This window comes from Podarcis muralis, chromosome 4 (assembly GCF_964188315.1).
Source record: "Podarcis muralis chromosome 4, rPodMur119.hap1.1, whole genome shotgun sequence".
NCBI lineage: Eukaryota > Metazoa > Chordata > Lepidosauria > Squamata > Lacertidae > Podarcis > Podarcis muralis.
Window position 1 is genome coordinate 11,153,459 of NC_135658.1, and position 19,600 is coordinate 11,173,058.

At 48.8% G+C, this 19,600-nt stretch overlaps 1 protein-coding gene across 2 annotated transcripts in view; it reads left to right on the forward strand.

Moving 5' to 3' along the window:
- Positions 1-19,600, forward strand: part of USP35 (ubiquitin specific peptidase 35) — a 37,151-nt gene that overhangs the window by 13,446 nt on the left and 4,105 nt on the right. For both annotated transcript variants that reach the window (XM_077926947.1, XM_028725933.2), the window contains exons 3-10: positions 2,944-3,079; positions 7,514-7,643; positions 9,085-9,186; positions 10,373-10,531; positions 10,761-10,954; positions 12,717-12,810; positions 14,712-14,818; positions 17,539-18,769. In XM_077926947.1, the coding sequence (XP_077783073.1) occupies positions 2,944-3,079; positions 7,514-7,643; positions 9,085-9,186; positions 10,373-10,531; positions 10,761-10,954; positions 12,717-12,810; positions 14,712-14,818; positions 17,539-18,769 (2,153 nt within the window). The remainder of the gene's footprint in view (positions 1-2,943; positions 3,080-7,513; positions 7,644-9,084; positions 9,187-10,372; positions 10,532-10,760; positions 10,955-12,716; positions 12,811-14,711; positions 14,819-17,538; positions 18,770-19,600) is intronic.

A 19,600-nucleotide genomic window follows, 5' to 3' on the forward strand; every position in this document is an offset into this window, starting at 1 on the left:
GGAAAAGCCGGATAGATTACAGAGAGCCCCCAAAGATCGTGGGAAGCAGCTCCTCCTCAGCGGAGGAGAATAACCACGCCTCCAGTGGAGAGGAGCTGCAGGGCTCAGAGGAGGCGAGGCGGTGCCAGGACACCTTGCCTGGGCAAAGTGGGGAGAAGAGAGGTCCTCCATTACCCACACCCTCCCTGCTCAGTAAGCTTTCGCGCTGAGAGGGGAGGCACAGACTGGGCGTCAAGAAATTACTTTGCTGGGGAAGGTTTAAGGACCGCCCACTCACGGATTCAGCCAGTGAATGAGCCAGCCACAGGAGAGTGGCGCTCTGGACAGATAAAGTTTATTTTGGCATCAAAAGCAAGGCTTCACAGCTGAGCAGGGGGGCATTTGCCTGCTTGCTCTCGAGCAACCCCTTGGAACCCTAACCGGTTACCTCCCATTGCTCAGTCCCAGCTCCTCCCAACCTAGCAGTTCAAAAGCACGTGAAAGTGCAAGTAGATAAATAGGTACCGCTCCGGCTGGAAGGTTTGCGTGGCGGGTTCCTGCCCCCCCCCAGTGGAAATAAAGACACATGACACAATTATTAAGGTTAATGGGTTAAATAAGGCCACAACTTTATTGGTTACAGGTGATGAGCAGTATTGGCTTAGGCATTGGGCCTAACCGACTATATTCGGCTTCAGCCCGTCCGCTTGAAGTCTGGGAAGGGTTAACCACCAGTAGGGGGAGTCCTGCTGATGCACATCAACTAGGAACTCCCCTGGGGGTCGCTGCTCGGGGGCGTGCCTTAGGCCCTCACCTCCATAGGCTTCGGACAGGGCCACCCCCACCCCCCTGGAATCCTTTATCAGACTGCCCTTCAAGAACAGCTGGTAGGCGGCTAAAGAGGGAGATCCCTGGGACCATGCCTGCCTTAAATAGGGTAGGCCACGCCCCAGAGCCAGCCGATTGGCTGGCCAGGGGGTGACGTGCCCGGGGATTCCCCCAATCGTGTGGGGGCTGGGCTGTGAAGCCCGCAACGCCACCTCCTCTGCAGGGCGGGAGTGGCTAAATGGCGTTTCTGTGTGCTGCTCTGGTTTCGCCAGAAGCGGCTTATTCATGCTGGCCACATCACCTAGAAACCTGTCTGCAGACAAACGTCGGCTCCCTCGGCCAGTAAAGCGAGATGAGCGCTGCAACCCCAGAGTCGTCTGCGACTGGACTTAACTGTCAGGGGTCCTTTACCTTTAGTACCTCTGTTGGAGGACATGACGTGCTCCTTCTTGGGTATTTTGTCCACCTTTGGTCCTCACTCTGCGCTCACCTCTCACCTGTGGCTTGTAGAAGCTGCCAGCGTGCGACAGCGGCCACACCTGGGAAACAGCTTCAGCTGGCTGGCTGAACCAGGTGAGGGTAGCCGATGGGTCTCAAACCCTTGGTGAGTTATGGACTTCATGAGAAGACAGGCTCTGGCGGATTGAGTGGACAAGACCAAGAGTGGGTCCAATGGTCAAGAAGGCGATTTCTGCAGGTACTGCAGAGGGAAGTGAGGGGCAGATGGGGCTTGTCTACCTGGGAAGGGAGCCCACCTAGGAGAAGGAAAACGCCGATCCTAAACCCCGGCTGCCTTGTGGGATATATTTGGCTACGGAATAAACCAGGCATAGGCAAACTCGGCCCTCCAGATGTTTTGGGACTACAACTCCCATCATCCCTGACCACTGGTACTGTTAGCTAGGGATGATGGGAGTTGTAGTCCCAAAACATCTGGAGGGGCGAGTTTGCCTATGCCTGGAATAAACCCTACACAAGTGGAGTCTCTTATGATGCTTGGATGGCACCTTGTACGCCTCCTTCCGGGAATTCCTGCAGCCAAGCTGGTGCCAAGTGCATTGCTCTGGTTTCCTTTGGACCACATCAGCGTGGCTGAGAGGGGGGTCTTGTCCCCTGGGCAGCCCAGGACCTCCACACACACTGCCCAGGCTTGTGTCCCAGTTTGACCTCACCCCCCAGAGGCACACTCCATTGTCTCTCAGTATAACCGGCGGAGCCATACACGGTTCAAATATAATAATAATTAAAAATAATAAATTTTATTTATACACCACCCTCCCCAGCCAAGACTGGGCTCAGGGCGGCTAGCACCAGGTATAAAAACAATTGGTTTAAATACAACTTAAAAACAAGATTAAAACACAACGTTAAAATGCAGCCTCATTTCAGTAGAAACTCAAATCAAAAACTTTTTGGGGATGAAAACGTCAAATCTTCACCAAGGCCAACTATCCAGACTGGTATGCTCATTTAGTGGACCATAAAGAAGGCTGATCGCCGAAGAATTGATGCTTTTGAATTCTGGTGCTGGAGGAGACTCTTGAGAGTCCCATGGACTGCAAGAAGATCAAACGCATCCATTCTTAATGAAATCAGCCCTGAGTGCTCACTGGAAGGACAGATCGTGAAGCTGAGGCTCCAGTACTTTGGCCACCTCATGAGAAGAGAAGACTCCCTGGAGAAGACACTGATGCTGGGAAAGATGGAGGGCACAAGGAGAAGGGGGCGGCAGAGGACAAGATGGTTGGATAGTGTTTTCGAGGTTACCAGCATGAGTTTGACCAAACTGCGGGAGGTAGTGGAGGACAGAGGTGCCTGGCGTGCTCTGGTCCAGGGGGTCACGAAGAGTCGGACACGACTAAACGACTAAACAACAACAACAACAACATGCTCATTTAGGTTTGCCCTGGCCTTTGTTTCCCTTTTCTGGTGTGTGTGTGTGTGTGTGTGTGTGTTTGTTTGATTTGTGAGTTGCCTGGAAGTCCCTGGATAGGTAGAAACACACAGCGCCGCAACCCCAGAGTCGTCCGCGACTGGACCTAATGGTCAGGGGTCCCTTTACCTTTACCTGCGAAGTACACTGTCTTAATTCTTGATGCCACTTGTTTTTTTGGACTGCCGTCGGCGGTCTTGTAGATGAGCAGGACCCACCATCGATTGCCTTAGCCAGCGTGGTCCAGTACGTTCCCCTAGAACTCATGGATGGCATCCTTAGAAACCTCACCAACGACGACAGCATAACGGATGTACAGATGATGTTGGCAATTGGCAGGTAAGGAACGCCCAGGGAGAGAAGTGTTCCCCGGAGAGTACTTGCAGGGGCGGGTTGCTTTCACAAATGGTACTAATAATACTTTTTTTGTGGTGTGTGCAAAGGAACAGAAGAGGGTCCTGCAAGGATAAGGCCAGTGGTTACCCCTTGTAGAATTCTCTGTGTGTTTGTGTTTAGGCCAGCCTGCCTTCCACCCCACCAGTCCCAACAGACAGAAGTCACTAAAGCGTTTATAAATATGTATTTCTATGCATATTCTCCTGCAGATTTCTTTTAAAAACAATAGATTGTGAGAACCGGGTGGGATGGGTTTGTGGCTGAACACATGCAAAAATGGCACGGATTTGGGAAATACCGTATTTTTGCTCTATAAAACGCACTTTTTCCCTCCTAAAAAGTAAGGGGTAATGTGTGTGCGTCTTATGGAGCGAATGCAGGCTGCGCAGCTATCCCAGAAGCCAGAACAGCAAGAGGGATCGTTGCTTTCGCTGCACAGCGATCCCTCTTGCTGTTCTGGCTTCTGGGATTCAGATTATATTTTTTCTTGTTTTCCTCCTCCAAAAACCAGGTGCGTCTTATGGTCTGGTGCGTCTTATACGGTAGATGCACCCATCTCTACTCATAATGCTCTTGGTTTTCTCAAGACAGGAGTCCTCTTCTTCCCAGTTCTTTTCTGGGAACACACGATTCTTTGTTTTGCTGTGTCCTGCAAAGCTAAAAGTGCTGCAGAGAACATGCACAACCTCTCAACTTGGTTCAATTATTGTTCTTTCTCCTTCTTCTTTCCCTGGGCAGCTAATGGCAGATGCTACTAAAAGGCATCTGGCTTCTATAATTAGCCCTTGGAAGATCGATGGCCTCCCTTTCCCTTTTTAAAACAGCCCCCGCGCTGGGGCAGAATTGGGAGAGACATGAAGCAGAGCCCGCGAAATGCAATTAGGCTCACGCGAGGGCTGGTTTGGAGGAGGCTTTGAGAGCCAGCCGGCAGCCCAGATAGCGCCTGCCAGATCGTCCTTGCATCTGGGGCTCCTTTCCAGGCACTCGCCTCCTCCTGCGTAGACTGCGCAGGCTCTGGGCAGCCGTCCAAATGACGTCAACGCAGCAAGCGACCCGTTCCTGGCAAATGGTTGTTTCCTAGCAGCCGGACAGATGCAGGAAGGCAGGAGCCGGAAGGCACAGAGGGATAGCCCCCCAGCCCTTTTGACCTGTAATAATAATAATAATAATAATAATAATAATAATAATAATAATAATAATATCTTTATTGTCATTGCCCCCTCTCGGGGACAACGAAATTACTTGGCTGCTCCATCCACCCAGGTAGGGCACTCCACACAAAATCAAAACAACTATAAAAACACTAATTAAAACAATACAGTATAATACAGCAAGGAAGATTAGATGACTTTCAAAGTCCAGGCTTCCCATTCAGGGCCGAGATCGCTCTGGAGAAGAAGCTGTTCTTAAGACGGCTCGTTCTTGTCTTCATCGTCCTGTATCTCCGTCCCGACGGCAGGAGCTCGAAGAGACAGTGACCAGGATGCGATGGATCTTTTACTATGTCCAGTGCCTTCCTATGGCACCTTGTGGCATAAATCTGCTCTAAGGTGGAGAGTGGGCAGCCAACAATGCTCTCTGCTGCCTTAACAACTCTGCACAACCCCATCCTGTCCTGGGTAGTACAGCTTCCGTACCACACACATAAGCCATAAGTGAGCACGCTCTCAATGGCACAGTGATAGAAGGCAAGCAGCAGTTTCTGCGGAAGATGGTTTTTCCTTAGAATTCTCAAAAAGTACAGTCTCTGCTGCGCCTTCTTCACAAGCCCCCTTGTGTTGACACTCCAGGACAGATCCTCTTGTAATTCAATGCCCAAAAATCTGAACGTTGTTACCCTCTCCACACAGACCCCATCAATCAAAAGTGGCTGGACATTGCTCTTCTGTCTCCTGAAGTCCACCACAAGCTCCTTTGTCTTCCTTGTATTTATGAGCAAGTTGTTAGCTCTGTAGTCAGAGATGTTGGGAGTTGTAGTTCAGGAAGATCCCACCAGGTTGGAGACAGCTGTTCTTCTTCTAGGGCAGGAGTAGCCCGTATGTGGTGTTGTATGTGTGTCTTGAACTATAGCTCTTATCAGCCCCAGCCAGAACTATAAAATGGTGGTTTTCTTGAGTCAAAAAGAGAGTAACCCTAAACACTTTTTTTTTTTTTGGAAAAAAGCCCTGATTTTGCCTAATGTGGGACTCGAACCCACAACCCTGATGAAATATACTTGGAGTCGAGAGTGGATTTCATGCTCTTTATTCAGCTCATAGTGGTGAGGAGGAATGGAAGTTCCCCCCAGGATGTCTGCTTTATATACATTATTTACATAATGGGCCCCATGTGATTGGCTAATTCCGGGATTCACCTGTAGGCCAATCCGGTTGCGGATTCACTTCCACCTGGAGCTGGATTGGGTGGCTCCTGTGGACCAATCAGACTGCTGCATTCTGAATCCTGTTGTTCTAGGGCCAATCAGACTGCTGCATTCTGAATCCTATTGTTCTAGGACCAATCAGACTGCTGCATTTTGGATCCTATTCAACTCAGTACATAACACCTGAGATTAAGGGTCTCGTGCTCTACTGACTGAGCTATCCCCCTACCTCTCTGCTGATGCATCACAATGTAGAAAGCAAAGTATCGCCCAGCCCTAGCATTAAACTAAACCATCAGAGTTTAGTTGAGCTGTTGTGCTAATCCTAGTGGCAGTTGGCTTAGCTAATTCCCCTGTTGGACTTCCAAGATGAGACATGAATCCCAAACTCATGAGGCAAGATTCACTGAAAACCCTGCCTCCATGCAGCAGGAGAGTCCTCTAAACCTGTTATTCCTTCAAAGCAGCCAGAAGTTCAGTTTAAAAGTTATTCAGTTAAAAGTTATTATTGTGGCTTTCACTGTGCAATTAACAAGAAAAATGAGTCCCTGGTAGGATGGTGCTGCGGACCCTCTGGGTGTGCTCTGAAGACTCCCAGGGGTCTCCGGACCCCTAATTGGGGACCACTGCTTTATGCAACTACCCTGGAGTAGGGTTTTCCAAACTTGGATATCTATATCTATATGAAGCCGCTGGGAGAGATCATCAGGGGGTTTGGGCTGGGTGTTCATCAGTATGCAGATGATACCCAGCTCTACCTCTCCTTTAAATCAGAACCAGTGAAGGCGGTGAAGGTCCTGTGTGAGTGCCTGGAGGCGGTTGGAGGATGGATGGCGGCTAACAGGTTGAGGTTGAATCCTGACAAGACAGAAGTACTGTTTTTGGGGGACAGGGAGCAGGTGGGTGTGGGGGATTACCTGGTCTTGAATGGGGTAACCGTGCCCCTGAAGGACCAGGTGCGCAGCCTGGGAGTCATTTTGGACTCACAGCTGTCCATGGAGGCGCAGGTCAATTCTTGTCCAGGGCAGCTGTCTACCAGTTCCACCTGGTACGCAGGCTAAGACCCTACCTGCCCGCAAACTGTCTCGCCAGAGTGGTGCATGCTCTAGTTATCTCACGCTTGGACTACTGCAACGCGCTCTACGTGGGGCTACCTGTGAAGGTGACCCGGAAACTGCAATTAATCCAGAATGTGGCAGCTAGACTGGTGACTGGGAGTGGCCGCCGAGACCGCATAACACCGGTCTTGAAAGACCTTCATTGGCTCCCAGTATGTTTCCGAGCACAATTCAAAGTGTTGGTGCTGACCTTTAAAGCCCTAAACGGCCTCGGTCCTGTATACCTGAAGGAGCGTCTCCACCCCCATCGTTCAGCCCAGACACTGAGGTCCAGCTCCAAGGGCCTTCTGGTGGTTCCCTCATTGCGAGAAGTGAGGCTACAGGGAACCAGACAGAGGGCCTTCTCGGTAGTGGCGCCCACCCTGTGGAACGCCCTCCCATCAGATGTCAAATAGATAAACAATTACCTGACATTCAGAAGACATCTTAAGGCAGCCCTGTTCAGGGAAGTTTTTAATATGAAACGCTGTACTGTTTTTAACACTTGATTGGGAGCCCTTGATTGGGAGTGGCTGGGGAAACTCAGCCAGATGGGCGGGGTATAAATAATAAATTATTATTATTATTATTATTATTATTATTATTATTATTATTATTATTAGGTCCCTGGCTGTTTTTGGACTACAAATCCCATCATCCCTGACCACTGTTCCTGCTAGCTGCAGGTGATGGGAGCTGTAGTCCAAAAACAGCCGGACACCCAAGTTTGGGAAACTCTTCCTTAGAGGAAGCCATGTTGAGAGCAACGGGTCTTAAATTCTGAGTAGGAATGAATAGGATTGCATTTCCTGAATTTGGCATTTAGAAATCAGGTTCGTCTGGAGCTGGCTTGCACCTTGCAAAGTTATTCTGCGTATCCTATCTTGCGGTACCTGCTTCCCCTCTTTCTCTTTGCAGGATGATTGAATGGGTGTCTTGGCCTCTGGGGAAGAACATCGACAAATGGATCATAGCGTTGCTGAAGGGTTTGGCTGCCGTGAAGAAGTTCAGCATCTTAATTGAAATCACGCTGTCCAAAATTGAGAGGGTCAGTTCACTTCTTCGCGTAAGCCTGCATACAAGGGACTAACGTGCATTTAGCACCAACAGGGAAGTTTTCTCTGCCCTCGGGGAGCCCATTTGGGAATTATAGAAACATAACTCAATTTCTGGCACGTGTGTGTGTGTTTGAGTCATTGTTCAGCCCTCTGACATCAGCGCTGCCGTGCTATTATCTTCCAGAAATAATTCAAGGGGCTGTTTTTTTAACTTATAAAGGCTTAAATGGCTTATGTCAGAGGGGAAACATTTGGAAATAATCAACAGTTGTGGGTCCCCACACAATACCCATGGCACATGTTGACTGGGGCTGACAGGGATGTTCCTTGCTGATTTAAACCAAAGCCCAACATTCTTTGCAGAGGTTTGACTCCATTATGGTCTCTCGAGACAGAAGGATGTCAACAACAACAATATACGCTAATGGCCAAAATTGTGGAAACCTTTTGGGAAAAGTGTATTTCTGAGGTTTGATGGCTCATAAAACCTAACTCTCTAAACATGCATGCTCATTGGCTACATTCAAATGAATGCATATCAACTTAAGCAAGTTGTGCTTCCTTTTTCTGGTTATTTGGCTATAACTTTTGATAGAATATAGATAATTGAACAGACTTTGTGGCATTACATTCTTCATTAAATTATCTTTCCTTTGATATATAATTTTATGGTATTACTAAAAAAAAAGTGGTGTTCTGAGCCATCAAACCTCAGAAATACACTTTTCCTAAAACGGTTCCACAATTTTGGCCACTAGTGTTACTCAGGGGGACGCGGGTGGCGCTGTGGACTAAACTGCTGAGCCTCTTCGGCTTGCCGATCAGAAGGTCGGCAGTTCGAATCCCCGCGACGGGGTGAGCTCCCGTTGCTCTGCCCCAGCTCCTGCCAACCTAGCAATTCAAAAGCACGTCAAAGTGCAAGTAGATAAATAGGTACTGCTCCAGCAGGAAGGTAAACGGCGTTTCCGTGCGCTGCTCTGGTTTCGGTATTCTGTTGCGCCAGCAGCGGCTTAGTCATGCTGGGCCACATGACCTGGAAAAACTGTCTGTGGACAAACGCAGGCTCCCTTGGCCTGTAAAGCGAGATGAGCGCCGCAACCCCAGAGTCATCTGCGATTGGACTTAACTGTCAGGGGTACTTTACTTTACTTTACTGTGGTACCTTCAGGTTACAGACTCCGCTAACCCAGAAATAGTACCTCAGGTTAAGAACTTTGCTTCAGGATGAGAACAGAAATTGCGCAGCGGCGGCAGCAGGAGGCCCCATTAGCTAAAGTGGTGCTTCAGGTTAAGAACAGTTTCAGGTTAAGAATGGACCTCCGGAACGGATTAAGTACTTAACCCAAGGTACCACTGTACTTAAGAGCCATTGTCTTGTGGGATCCTGCTCACCTGCCATGTTAATAATGAGCCCTTCCTCTCTTCCAACAGGTGTTTTCCAAGCTGTTGTACCCTATTCTGCGAGAGGGAGAACTCTCTATCCTGCGTTATATGCTGTTGAGCTTCCAGCACTCCCACGAGGCATTTCACTTGGTAAGGCAAAGCATGTCATCGCTCATGTTCAAACGTACAGGCGTTCAGTTAAGAACCAGGTAGAACAGGAATGTCCTGGAACTCCAGATGTTGCTGGACTTTTGCATCATCCCAGATCGTTAGCCAAGCTTGCTGGGGCTGTTGGGAGCTGGAGAGCCACAAGATCTGGAGAGCCACAGGTTCCCCATCCCTGACACAGAAGCAGAGATCTGATGCTAGAGAGAGCCAAAGTTCTGATAAACAGATACGCATTTGTAGGTTCTGGATTGAGTGGGAGGCAAACTTTGCCTTGCGCACATGCAAAGTTTAACGTGGGGCAGGTGTTTCTTTTGGAATGAAGAGGTGGGGTCTTCTTCCACTGAGTCCTTGACGACTGGCCAGTTGTGGGATGAGTGACAGCAAAACCGAGTGACATTTTAACCCTTAAGTATCTGGTGAGCTCCCATTGCTCGGTCCCTGCTCCTGCCAACCTAGCAGTTCAAAAGCACGTCAAAGTGCAAGTAGATAAATAGGTACCCCTCTGGCGAGAAGGTAAACGGTGTTTCTGTGCGCTGCTCTGGTTTGCCAGAAGCGGCTTAGTCATGCTGGCCACATGACCCGGAAGCCGTACCCCGGCTCCGTCGGCCAGAAAAGCGAGATGAGCACCGCAACCCCAGAGTTGGCCACGACTGGACCTAATGGTCAGGGATCCCTTTACCTTTACCTATCTGGTAACCGCCTCTCCTGGTATGTCCCACAGAGGACCTTCAAACAAAAACATCTTGAAGGTCCCAGGCCACAGAGAGGTTAGGCTGGCCTCAACTAGAGCCAGGGCTTTTTCAGTTGTAGCTCCGATCTGGTGGAATGCTCTGTCACAAGAGACTAGGTCCCTGCGGGTCTTGACATCTTTCCGCAGGGCCTGCAAGACAGAGCTGTTCCACCAGGCCTTTGGCCAGGGCACAGCCTGACTCCCTCCTTTGGCAATCAATTTGATTTGAATTAATCAATTTGATTTGAATTAATTTTATAATGAAATGATTTTAGAATGTTGTATTATTTTATTGTTGTTAGCCGCCCTGAGCCTGGCTTCGGCTGGGGACGGTGGGATATAAATAAAATTTATTATTATTACGAGTGTAGCTCAGCCCTGTGGCTGGATTTTGCTGGTTTAGGCTGACTGTACCTCTCCCTTTTCTCTCTCTCTCAGCTTCTCCCACACATCCCGAGAGTGGTTGCTGCCCTTCACAAGGAAAACTCCAACTCTGCGGCGAGTTGCTTGGAACAGCTGGCTGAGCTAATCCACTGCATGTTCTTCCGATTCTCCGGATTCCCAGATCTCTACGAACCTGTCGTGGAGGCGATAAAAGTAATTCCTCTTGTGGAGGGCGGGGTTCTGTATGCATGGAAGAAACCTTTGGGGGAGGAGGAATAAGCTTTCAGCTTCATGCAGCTGAAATGAGATACTTCTTAGAATTGGCTTTGGGAGCTAGAATGATAGCATGAGACAATCCTGCTTTTTTTACTTTTAAACCAAAGGAGCTGGGAACACTGCAGACTTAACCCTGACTTTCCCCCCTTCCTTTATTCCTCGTGAGACTCTCCCGATTCCAAATGAAGACCGAATCAAATATCTGCTCGGGCAGAACGCCTGGACTTCCCAGAAGAACGAACTGGCCAGCTTTTATCCTCGGCTGGCGTCCAAATCCGAAACGGGGAAAATAGGGTTAATCAACTTGGGGAACACCTGCTATATGAACAGCATCATCCAAGCACTCTTCATGGCCTCTGAGTAGGTGTTCTTCCTACCCCTTGTGCCTCTGCAGCCTTACCTGGTTTAGTATTTAATGATAGGTTTGAAAGTTCTGATTTGGGGCTATTAAAAGTGCCACATGTTAGCAGCCCATCTTCTGTTCCGGCTGCGTTGCTTCTCACATTTTAAAGCCTTCAGCAACAAATCACCGTGAGCCAGTGTGGTGCAGTGGTCGAGTACCTGATTAGGATCTGCGTTCAAATCCCCGCTCGGTCATAAGCGATATTCACTCGGGCCAGTCACTGCCTCTCAGCCTAACCTACTGCACAGGGTGCTGTGGGTATTAAATGAGCAGGGGGAGAGAACTGTGGGTGCCCCCTTGAGCTAGGTGGAGGGGGAAATGTAGAATAATAATAATATTTTTTATTTATACCCCGCCCATCTGGCTGGGTTTCCCCAGCCACTCTGGGTGGCTTCCAACAGAATATTAAAATACAATAACCTATTAAACATTAAAAGCTTCCCTAAACAGGGCCGCCTTCAGATGTCTTCTAAAAGTCTGGTAGTTGTTTTTCTCTTTGACATCTAGTGGGAAGGCATTCCACAGGGCGGGTGCCACTACCAAGAAGGCCCTCTGCCTTGTTCCCTGTAACTTGGCTTCTCGCAGTGAGGGAACCGCCAGAAGGCCCTCAGAGCTGGACCTCAGTGTCCAGGCAGAACGATGGGGGTGGAGACACTCCTTCAGGTATACTGGGCCGAGGCTGTTTAGGATATAGATGCAATAAACAAATAAACAAATAGTTGATTGTTTGCTGCTGAAGGCTTCAAAGCGAGAGAAGCAGTTCAACCTGAACAGAAGCAAATAGAAGTCGTAATCACCTGTTGATTGCATTGGTGAAGAAATTAAATACACTTGTGGGAATTTCAGGTGGGGAAGAGGGACTTCGAAGGAAGTCCAATAAGGGAAAGGAATTGGTTAAAATAAGAGTTGCTGGAATCTGTCTGTCTCGAAAGACAATGGAGTGCACCTCTAGGGGCAAAGTCCTCTCCAGCCCAATCTCGGTTAAGAGTTCCCCGAGAAGAGGGGTTGGTTGTTACACTACTCTAGAAACTTGAAATATACTTGGAGTCAAGAGTGGATTTCATGCTCTTTATTCAGCTCATAGTGGTGAGGAGGAATGGAAGTTCTCCCAGGATGTCTGCTTTATATATATTATTTACACAGTGGGCCCCACGTGATTGGCTAATTCCGGGATTCTCCTGTAGGCCAATCAGGTCGCGGACTCACTTCCACCTGGAGCTGGATTGGGTGGCTCCTGTGGACCAATCAGACTGCTTCATTCTGGACCCTATTGTTCTAGGACCAATCAGACTGCTGCATTCTGAATCCTATTGTTCTAGGACCAATCAGACTGCTGCATTTTGGATCCTATTCAACTCAGTACATAACAAAACTGTAGCTCTGTGTGGTGAATAGGTGTTTTCTAAAAAGTACAAGCGCCCTTTAATGAACTACAGCTCCCAGGATTCCTTGGGGGAAGCCGTGACTGCTTAAACTGGTCTCATAGCACTTCACATTTGTAGTGTGAATGTGTCGCAGAATACACACACACAAAAGCAGCTGTCTGGAGAAACCCTGGTTTCGCATGATTGTATGTAAAGCTTTGTGTTATTGTTTGGTTGTGGGGTTGCCACTGTCGATCGGGGAGCTCAGGCTTCTCATTCCGACGCTCTTTTGTTTCTGTTTTCTAACCAACCCAGTATATTGTGTCTAAACGTCTTTCAAAACTTCCTTTTCAAGCTTCAGGCGTTCAGTGTTGAGCTTAGCCGAAAACAGTTCCCAGCCCTTGATGGCGAAGCTGCAGTGGCTGTTTGCCTTTCTAGAGCACAGCCAGGTAAGTCAGTGCATTTCCCAATTCCTGCATTTTTGTTATGCTTCCCTTTGGAACGTTCAAAGCTCTTTTGTTGCATTATGCCTGCAACAGCCCTGCAAGGTACCTTGGTCAGTTTTGTTAACCTCCGCATCCCAGATGGGGCGAGGAGGAAGGGAGTTGAGCCTCGGATATGGTGGCTTGCTCGAGAACCCATGGTAAGATTTGAATCCACTTCTTCTTGGCTCAAAGGGGCTGTTCAGTTTCTAGTTTGTGTTGAAGTTTAGAGGTCTGGAGGATGAGCCTCAAATTATATAGGTAAAGGTAAAGGGACCCCTGATCATTAGGTCCAGTCGTGACCGACTCTGGGGTTGCGGCGCCCATCTTGCTTTATTGGCCGAGGGAGCCGGCGTACAGCTTCCGGGTCATGTGGCCAGCATGACTAAGCCGCTTCTGACGAACCAGAGCAGCGTACGGAAACGCCGTTTACTTTCCCGCCGGAGCAGTACCTATTTATCTACTTGCACTTTGATGTGCTTTCGAACTGCTAGGTTGGCAGGAGCAGGGACCGAGCAACGGGAGCTCACCCCGTTGCGGGGATTCGAACTGCCGACCTTTTGATCAGCAAGTCCTAGGCTCTGTGGTTTAACCCACAGCGCCACCCGCGTCCCTCAAATTATATACTTTGCCTCAAACCAGGAATGGAATGAGACAGCTGCCGTGTTTGCGATAAGGGGATGGATGGACTTGAGGCTTCTTGATTGCTTTGGTTCATATTCTGTTTTTATCTCACGTTTCCTGCAAAGGGTGCAATACGTGCTCTTCTCTCTTTTATCCTCCCAGCAACTCTGTGAAATGGATTAAGCACACAGAGTGACCGGTTCAAGGCCATTCAGTGAGCTTCGTGGCGGAGTGGGGATTCGAACCCAGCTCTTGCAGGTCCTGGTCCAACACTCGAAACCACTGCACCATGCTGACCACTCACAATGCCAGAACCACCACCGCACAGCTGCTGTTTTGCTTGGTGTTGAGCAGAACATAAACAGCCAGCATTTGTCCAGTGCACAAGCAACAGTGTTTTGCTATATTTGCAGATTTTCGGGTGGGAGTGAGCAGGTTAAGGAATGTCATGGCAGCCCTTAAAGCAGCTGGGGAAACTGGCTGATACAATGGTACCTTGGTTCTCAAATTTAATCCGTTCCGGAAGTCCGTTCCAAAACCAAAGCGTTCCAAAACTAAGGCACGCTTTCCCATAGAAAGTAATGCAAAATGGATTAATCCGTTCCAGACTTTTAAAGACAACCCCTAAAACAGCAGTTTAACGTGAATTTTACTATCTAACAAGACCATTGATCCATAAAATGAAAGCAATAAACCGTGTACTGCAGTCACACAATCAATCAGTAGCTGAACTGGGTTCTTCCACACAGTCACAAAATAATAAAAAAAGAGCCGTAAAAACCAAAACGCAAAATGAATAACCAAAACAGCCAGACCTCAGCGTAACACTCAAAATGGAAGTGTGGCACTCAAATCAGAAGCGTAACACTCAAAACAGAGCACGTTCGGCTTCCGAATTTTTTTTGCAAACCAGAACACTTACTTCCGGGTTTGCACTGTTTGGGTTCCAAGTTGTTTTGAGTACCAAGGCGTTTGAGAACCAAGGTACCACTGTACTTTTATTATTTTAGGGATTTGTTGGCGATTGTCTACCCCGGCTTTCTAGCTAAAATGAAGCAGATTTCGAAATTTAAAACCACCTAATATATAAATTCAGCTGTCTAAAAATCAACCGGGGCCATGATTTGAACTTTAAAAAGCACAGGTGAAAAAGTGCAGGCTTTGGTATCCGAAGGGCAAATGCTTTGTGTCTCTTCACCATTTTCCCTTCTGTCCCCCACCCACCTTTCTTAAATCCCTCTTAGCGGCCTGCCATCTCTCCCGAAAGCTTTTTCTCTGCTTCCTGGCCTCCTTGGTTCACCAGGGGAGCTCAGCAGGACTGCTCTGAATACCTCAAGTACCTGCTCGATCGGTAAGATGCATCCTTCTCAGATAAAATACCGTATTTTCCCCTCTATAACACGCAGATTTTTTCTCCTAAAAAGGAAGGGGAAATGTCTCTGCGTGTTATTGAGCAAATGTGTGGTCCCTGGAGCCGAAAAATCAGGCAAAAGTCAAATCGCGAGTCACGGAGAAGGGAAACCTGAAAAGAGGAAGCGGCTGCTTTCCTGCATTCTGCCTCAGGGTCTTACTGCCCACCCTCCTCTGTTTCCTTGCTGTGTTTGCTCAAATGGAACAAAGAGCAGGGAAAGCCCCTCCCCTCCAGGCAAGCAGAGGGGAAAGCAGAGTGTCGTTCCTTCTAATTCCTAGGGACTCGAGGGCAACATGCAGGGGGGGGGGGAGAGAGAGAGAGAGAGGGAGGGGGGGAGAGAGAGAGAGAGCGCTGGCTGGCTGGCTTGGGTGCTTGGGTGGGGGGAAACTTTTGCCTTTCCTCCCTCCTGTTAAATCCCTCTCCTGCATTCTTAGCCAGCTGCTTCTCTGCACACCCCTCATGTCCCTTCTTTGTTTTTCCTTCGCTCCCCACTTAAAATGTGGTTACAAAGCATAGATCCACATGGATCCTCAGGATCTTTGCATTGGGTCACCCCAAATTCACCATCAGATCACATAGCATGTCCATGGCTACAGCCTGCCCCCCCAAAATCACGCACCCACTGTTGCCTGGGGCTGCAATGGTGCAAAAATGTGGTTAAAAAGCATGGATCCACAGGGATTCTCAGGATCTTTGCATTGGGTCACCCCAAATTCACCATCAGATCACATAGCATGTCCATGGCTGCAGCCTGCACCAAAAAAATCACGCACCCACTGTTGCCTGGGGCTGCAATGGTGCAAAAACGTGGTTACAAAGCATGGATCCACAGGAATTCTCAGGATTTTTGCATTGGGCCACCCCAAATTCACCATCAGATCACATGTCTGTGGCCACAGCATGAAGCACAAAAATGATACATCCACTGTTTCATTCAGAATGTTTTTTCCCTTGTTTTCCTCCTCTAAAAACGATGTGCGTGTTATGGTCAGGTGCGTGTTATAGAGCGAAAAATACGGTATGCTTTGTAAAAAAACCCCCGACATGAATATTAGATAAAACTGCATGCAAAAAAATGTCTACCGAGAAGGGAAGGGCCTTCTCGGTAGTGGCACCGGTCGTGTGGAACGCCCTCTCATCAGATGTCAAAGAAATAAACAATTACACAACTTTCCAAAGACATCGGAAGGCAGCCCTGTATCAGGAAGTTTTAAATGTTTGATACCTAATTGTGTTTTTATATTATGTTAGAAGCGACCCAGAGTGGCTGGGGCAACCCAGTCAGATAGGTAGATGTAATAAATTATTACTGTCCTTGTTAGGAGAAATACACACTAAAATGCTGCTGAATTTTCAGGACTTTAAACCAAATAAATAAATTGTGAACCAATCTAGAAATGTGGAGAACTTAAAATTGGAAAGCCAAGAAACTGAAATTGGCATGTTTGCCTATCCTTTCTCCACACGCACCCTGAAGATTGCCCAAATGCGCGCTCTCTTCACAGCCTGTGAAAGCTCAGCCCTTAAAATTGCCCTATACATTTGGGAGGGATTTTTTTGTTTGTTTTGAGGAGGAAGGAAGATTCTCTGAATACAGCCACTACTGAAAATGGCAGGTGTGTGTCTTCCTTGTCTCCTCTCCCTCTGCATTTCTCATTGGACTTCCTTGTGGACACAATCCACAGTGTCAGGATACGGATTGGTTCAACCAGATTTTTAATCTAAGAATTTTAAATTATTTGCCTCCTGCTTTATCAGGCAGCTTGCGTGTAAAAGCATGAGGCTAATACTGAACTTACTACAGAAATGCACTCGAGGGATAGAACAATTTGAAACACAGTTGATTTGTGACATGGATTTGTCAATTAGATTAATAATAATAATTTAATATTTGTACCCCGCCCATCTGGCTGGGTTTCCCAAGCCACTCTAGGCAGCTTCCAACAAAGATTAAAAATACATTAAATTGTCACACATTAAAAACTTCCCTTCAGATGTCTTCTAAAAGTCTGGTAGTTGTTGTTCTCTTTGACATCTGTTGGGAGGGCGTTCCACAGGGTGGGTGCCACTACCGAGAAGGCCCTCTGCCTGGTTCCCTGTAACTTGGCTTCTCGCAGTGAGGGAACCGCCAGAAGGCCCTCGGCGCTGGACCTCAGTGTCCGGGCAGAACGATGGGGGTGGAGACGCTCCTTCAGGTATACAGGGCCTTTGAGGCCGTTTTGGGCTTTCAAGGTCAGCACCAACACTTTGAATTGTGCTTGGAAACGTACTGGGAGCCAATGTAGGTCTTTCAAGACTGGTGTTATGTGGTCTCGGCAGCTGCTCCCAGTCACCAGTCTACCTGCCACATTCTGGATTAGTTGTAGTTTCCGGGTCACCTTCAAAGGTAGCCCTACGTAGAGCGCATTGCAGTAGTCCAAGCGAAAGTGATTTATAAAATGCCTTCCAGAATATAGGTTTCAGTGTCTGTCTGGAGAGGCAGCTTGTCCAGTTTCCTTCTAGGAGAAAATTCTGGTACTGCCGTTCATCTTGAGATGCAGGGCTTAGATGTTGGCAGGTGTCTAAGAGCATAGTAGCACCTCCTTCCGTGGTTGGAGGGATGGTTTTACTGGTGACATTCTTCAGCGTGTTTCTCTTCTTCCCCCAACCCCCCAAAAAAGGCTTCATGAAGAAGAGAGAACAGGAAGGCGGATCTACCAGAAGCTCAAAGAGTCCACACTGATATCTCAGGCTGAGCAACAGCAGCCTGCGAAAAAGACTTTAATTGAAAAAATGTTTGGGGGCAGAATTAAGACGAAAATCCGATGTCTGAAGTGCCTGAAAGTCTCTTCCAGAGAAGAAGCCTTCACGGACCTCTCCTTGGCTTTCCCACCGGTTGATAATCATGTGCCTATAGCCAGTAGCAGTACCTCTCTTTTACCGGTAGAAGAAATGGGCCCGCAGGCCGTTCAGTCGGGCGTAGAAGTGCCAGGCAGGACATGCGATTCGCCAAGGAGGTTCGCTAAGCCGGCTGCACCGGGAGAGAATCATCCCCAAATATTGCCTGTCGAAACTTTGGGGCCTGGAAGTCAAGAGACTCCTTTCCTCCCGAGGGCTGAGCAAGACGCTACCGGCGCGAAGCCCGACGAAGACTTGGCGTTGACTCTGAGGGAGCAAATTCGTGGGCCCACGGCCTCCAGATCCGTCCCCGACCTGATCAATTATTTCTTATCGCCCGAGATGCTGACGGCGGAGAACCGCTATCACTGTGACAACTGTGCTTCCCTTCAGGACGCGGAGAAGCTGGCCGAACTGACGGAGGGGCCTCACTACCTCATCCTCACCCTGCTGAGGTTCTCCTTTGACCTGAGGGCCATGAGGAGGAGGAAGATCCTGGACAACGTCTCCGTCCCGCTGGTGTTGAAGCTTCCAGTCCTGACGTCTTCAGAGGACCCAAGCGGCGGAGCGAACCCGCCACGGAGCGCCTCAGTGCGCAAGGCCTTCGCTTCGGTGGTGTACGACCTTTGCAGCGTGGTGGTGCATTCTGGGGTTTCCTCTGAGAGTGGCCATTACTATTGCTACGCCCGGGAGTGTGAGGATGTGGCGGCTGAAAGCAACCTGAAGGACACCTCTCGGAGCGGCGCCCCAGAGAAACCTCCGGACGTTGCGATCCAGTGGTACCTCTTCAACGACACCAGAGTCTCATTCTCGTCTTTCGAGTCTGTCAGCAATGTGACATCCTTCCTGCCCAAGGATACGGCTTACCTGCTGTTCTATAGGCAGAGGACGAGCCAGTCGAGAGACGCGGGGCGTGGGGCCACTGGAGAGTCCGGCCGGGTGAATGGAGACTTGCATTCTCCGGACAAAAGCCTGATGGAAGCCATTGCGAAGGATAACATCCTATACTTGCAAGTAAGTGTCAGCTTGCATTTCTTGGTGTGGAAAGTATTGATCTGATGTGTAGAGATCTTTCCTACTCTACTTAATTCTGGAAGCTTCTGGAAGCTTCTGGAAGCTTCTCTGCGTGAAAGAAACAAGCAGAAGGTTCATGATGTTTGGGTTATTCCTTCTGAGAAGCCGAGTACAGCTGGCTTAAACTAGTTCTCTTATCTCTTTCTGTCAAGGTCATGCTGACTATAAAAGTAAGGCCAGAAGGAGCCTGGGTTTCACTTTCTCTTTCTATTTCTTTTACTTCTGGTGTGGTGTTCTGTACATAATATGCTCAGTGTCAAGGCTTAGACTTATTATAAGTTATTGTAAGTTTAAGTTACTGTATTTTTCGTCCCATAGGACGCTCCGTTCCATAGGACGCACCTAGTTTTTTTGGGGGGAAATAAAGGGGGGGGAGATGGTCGGATAGTGTTTTCGAGGTTACCAGCATGAGTTTGACCAAACTGCGGGAGGTAGTGGAGGACAGAGGTGCCTGGCGTGCTCTGGTCCATGGGGTCATGAAGAGTCGGACACGACTAAACGACTAAACAACAACAAAAGGGAAAAAAATTCCCTTTATTCCCCCCCCAAAACCAAGTCGGGAAAACCAAACCAGGTCGGGGAACAGCGGTATGGCGGCGCTCCGCCTCCCCGCTGTCCCCCGAGCTTGTGGGGCTGGCCGATGTCTGCCCGAAGCGTGGGGCGTTCTGCTTCAGCGCGCCCTGCGCTCCGTGCAGCAGGCTGCTATCCACAGCCTAGGGAGCCCTGCAGGAACTCCCACAGGGCTCCCCTGGCTGCGGATGTCTGCCCGGT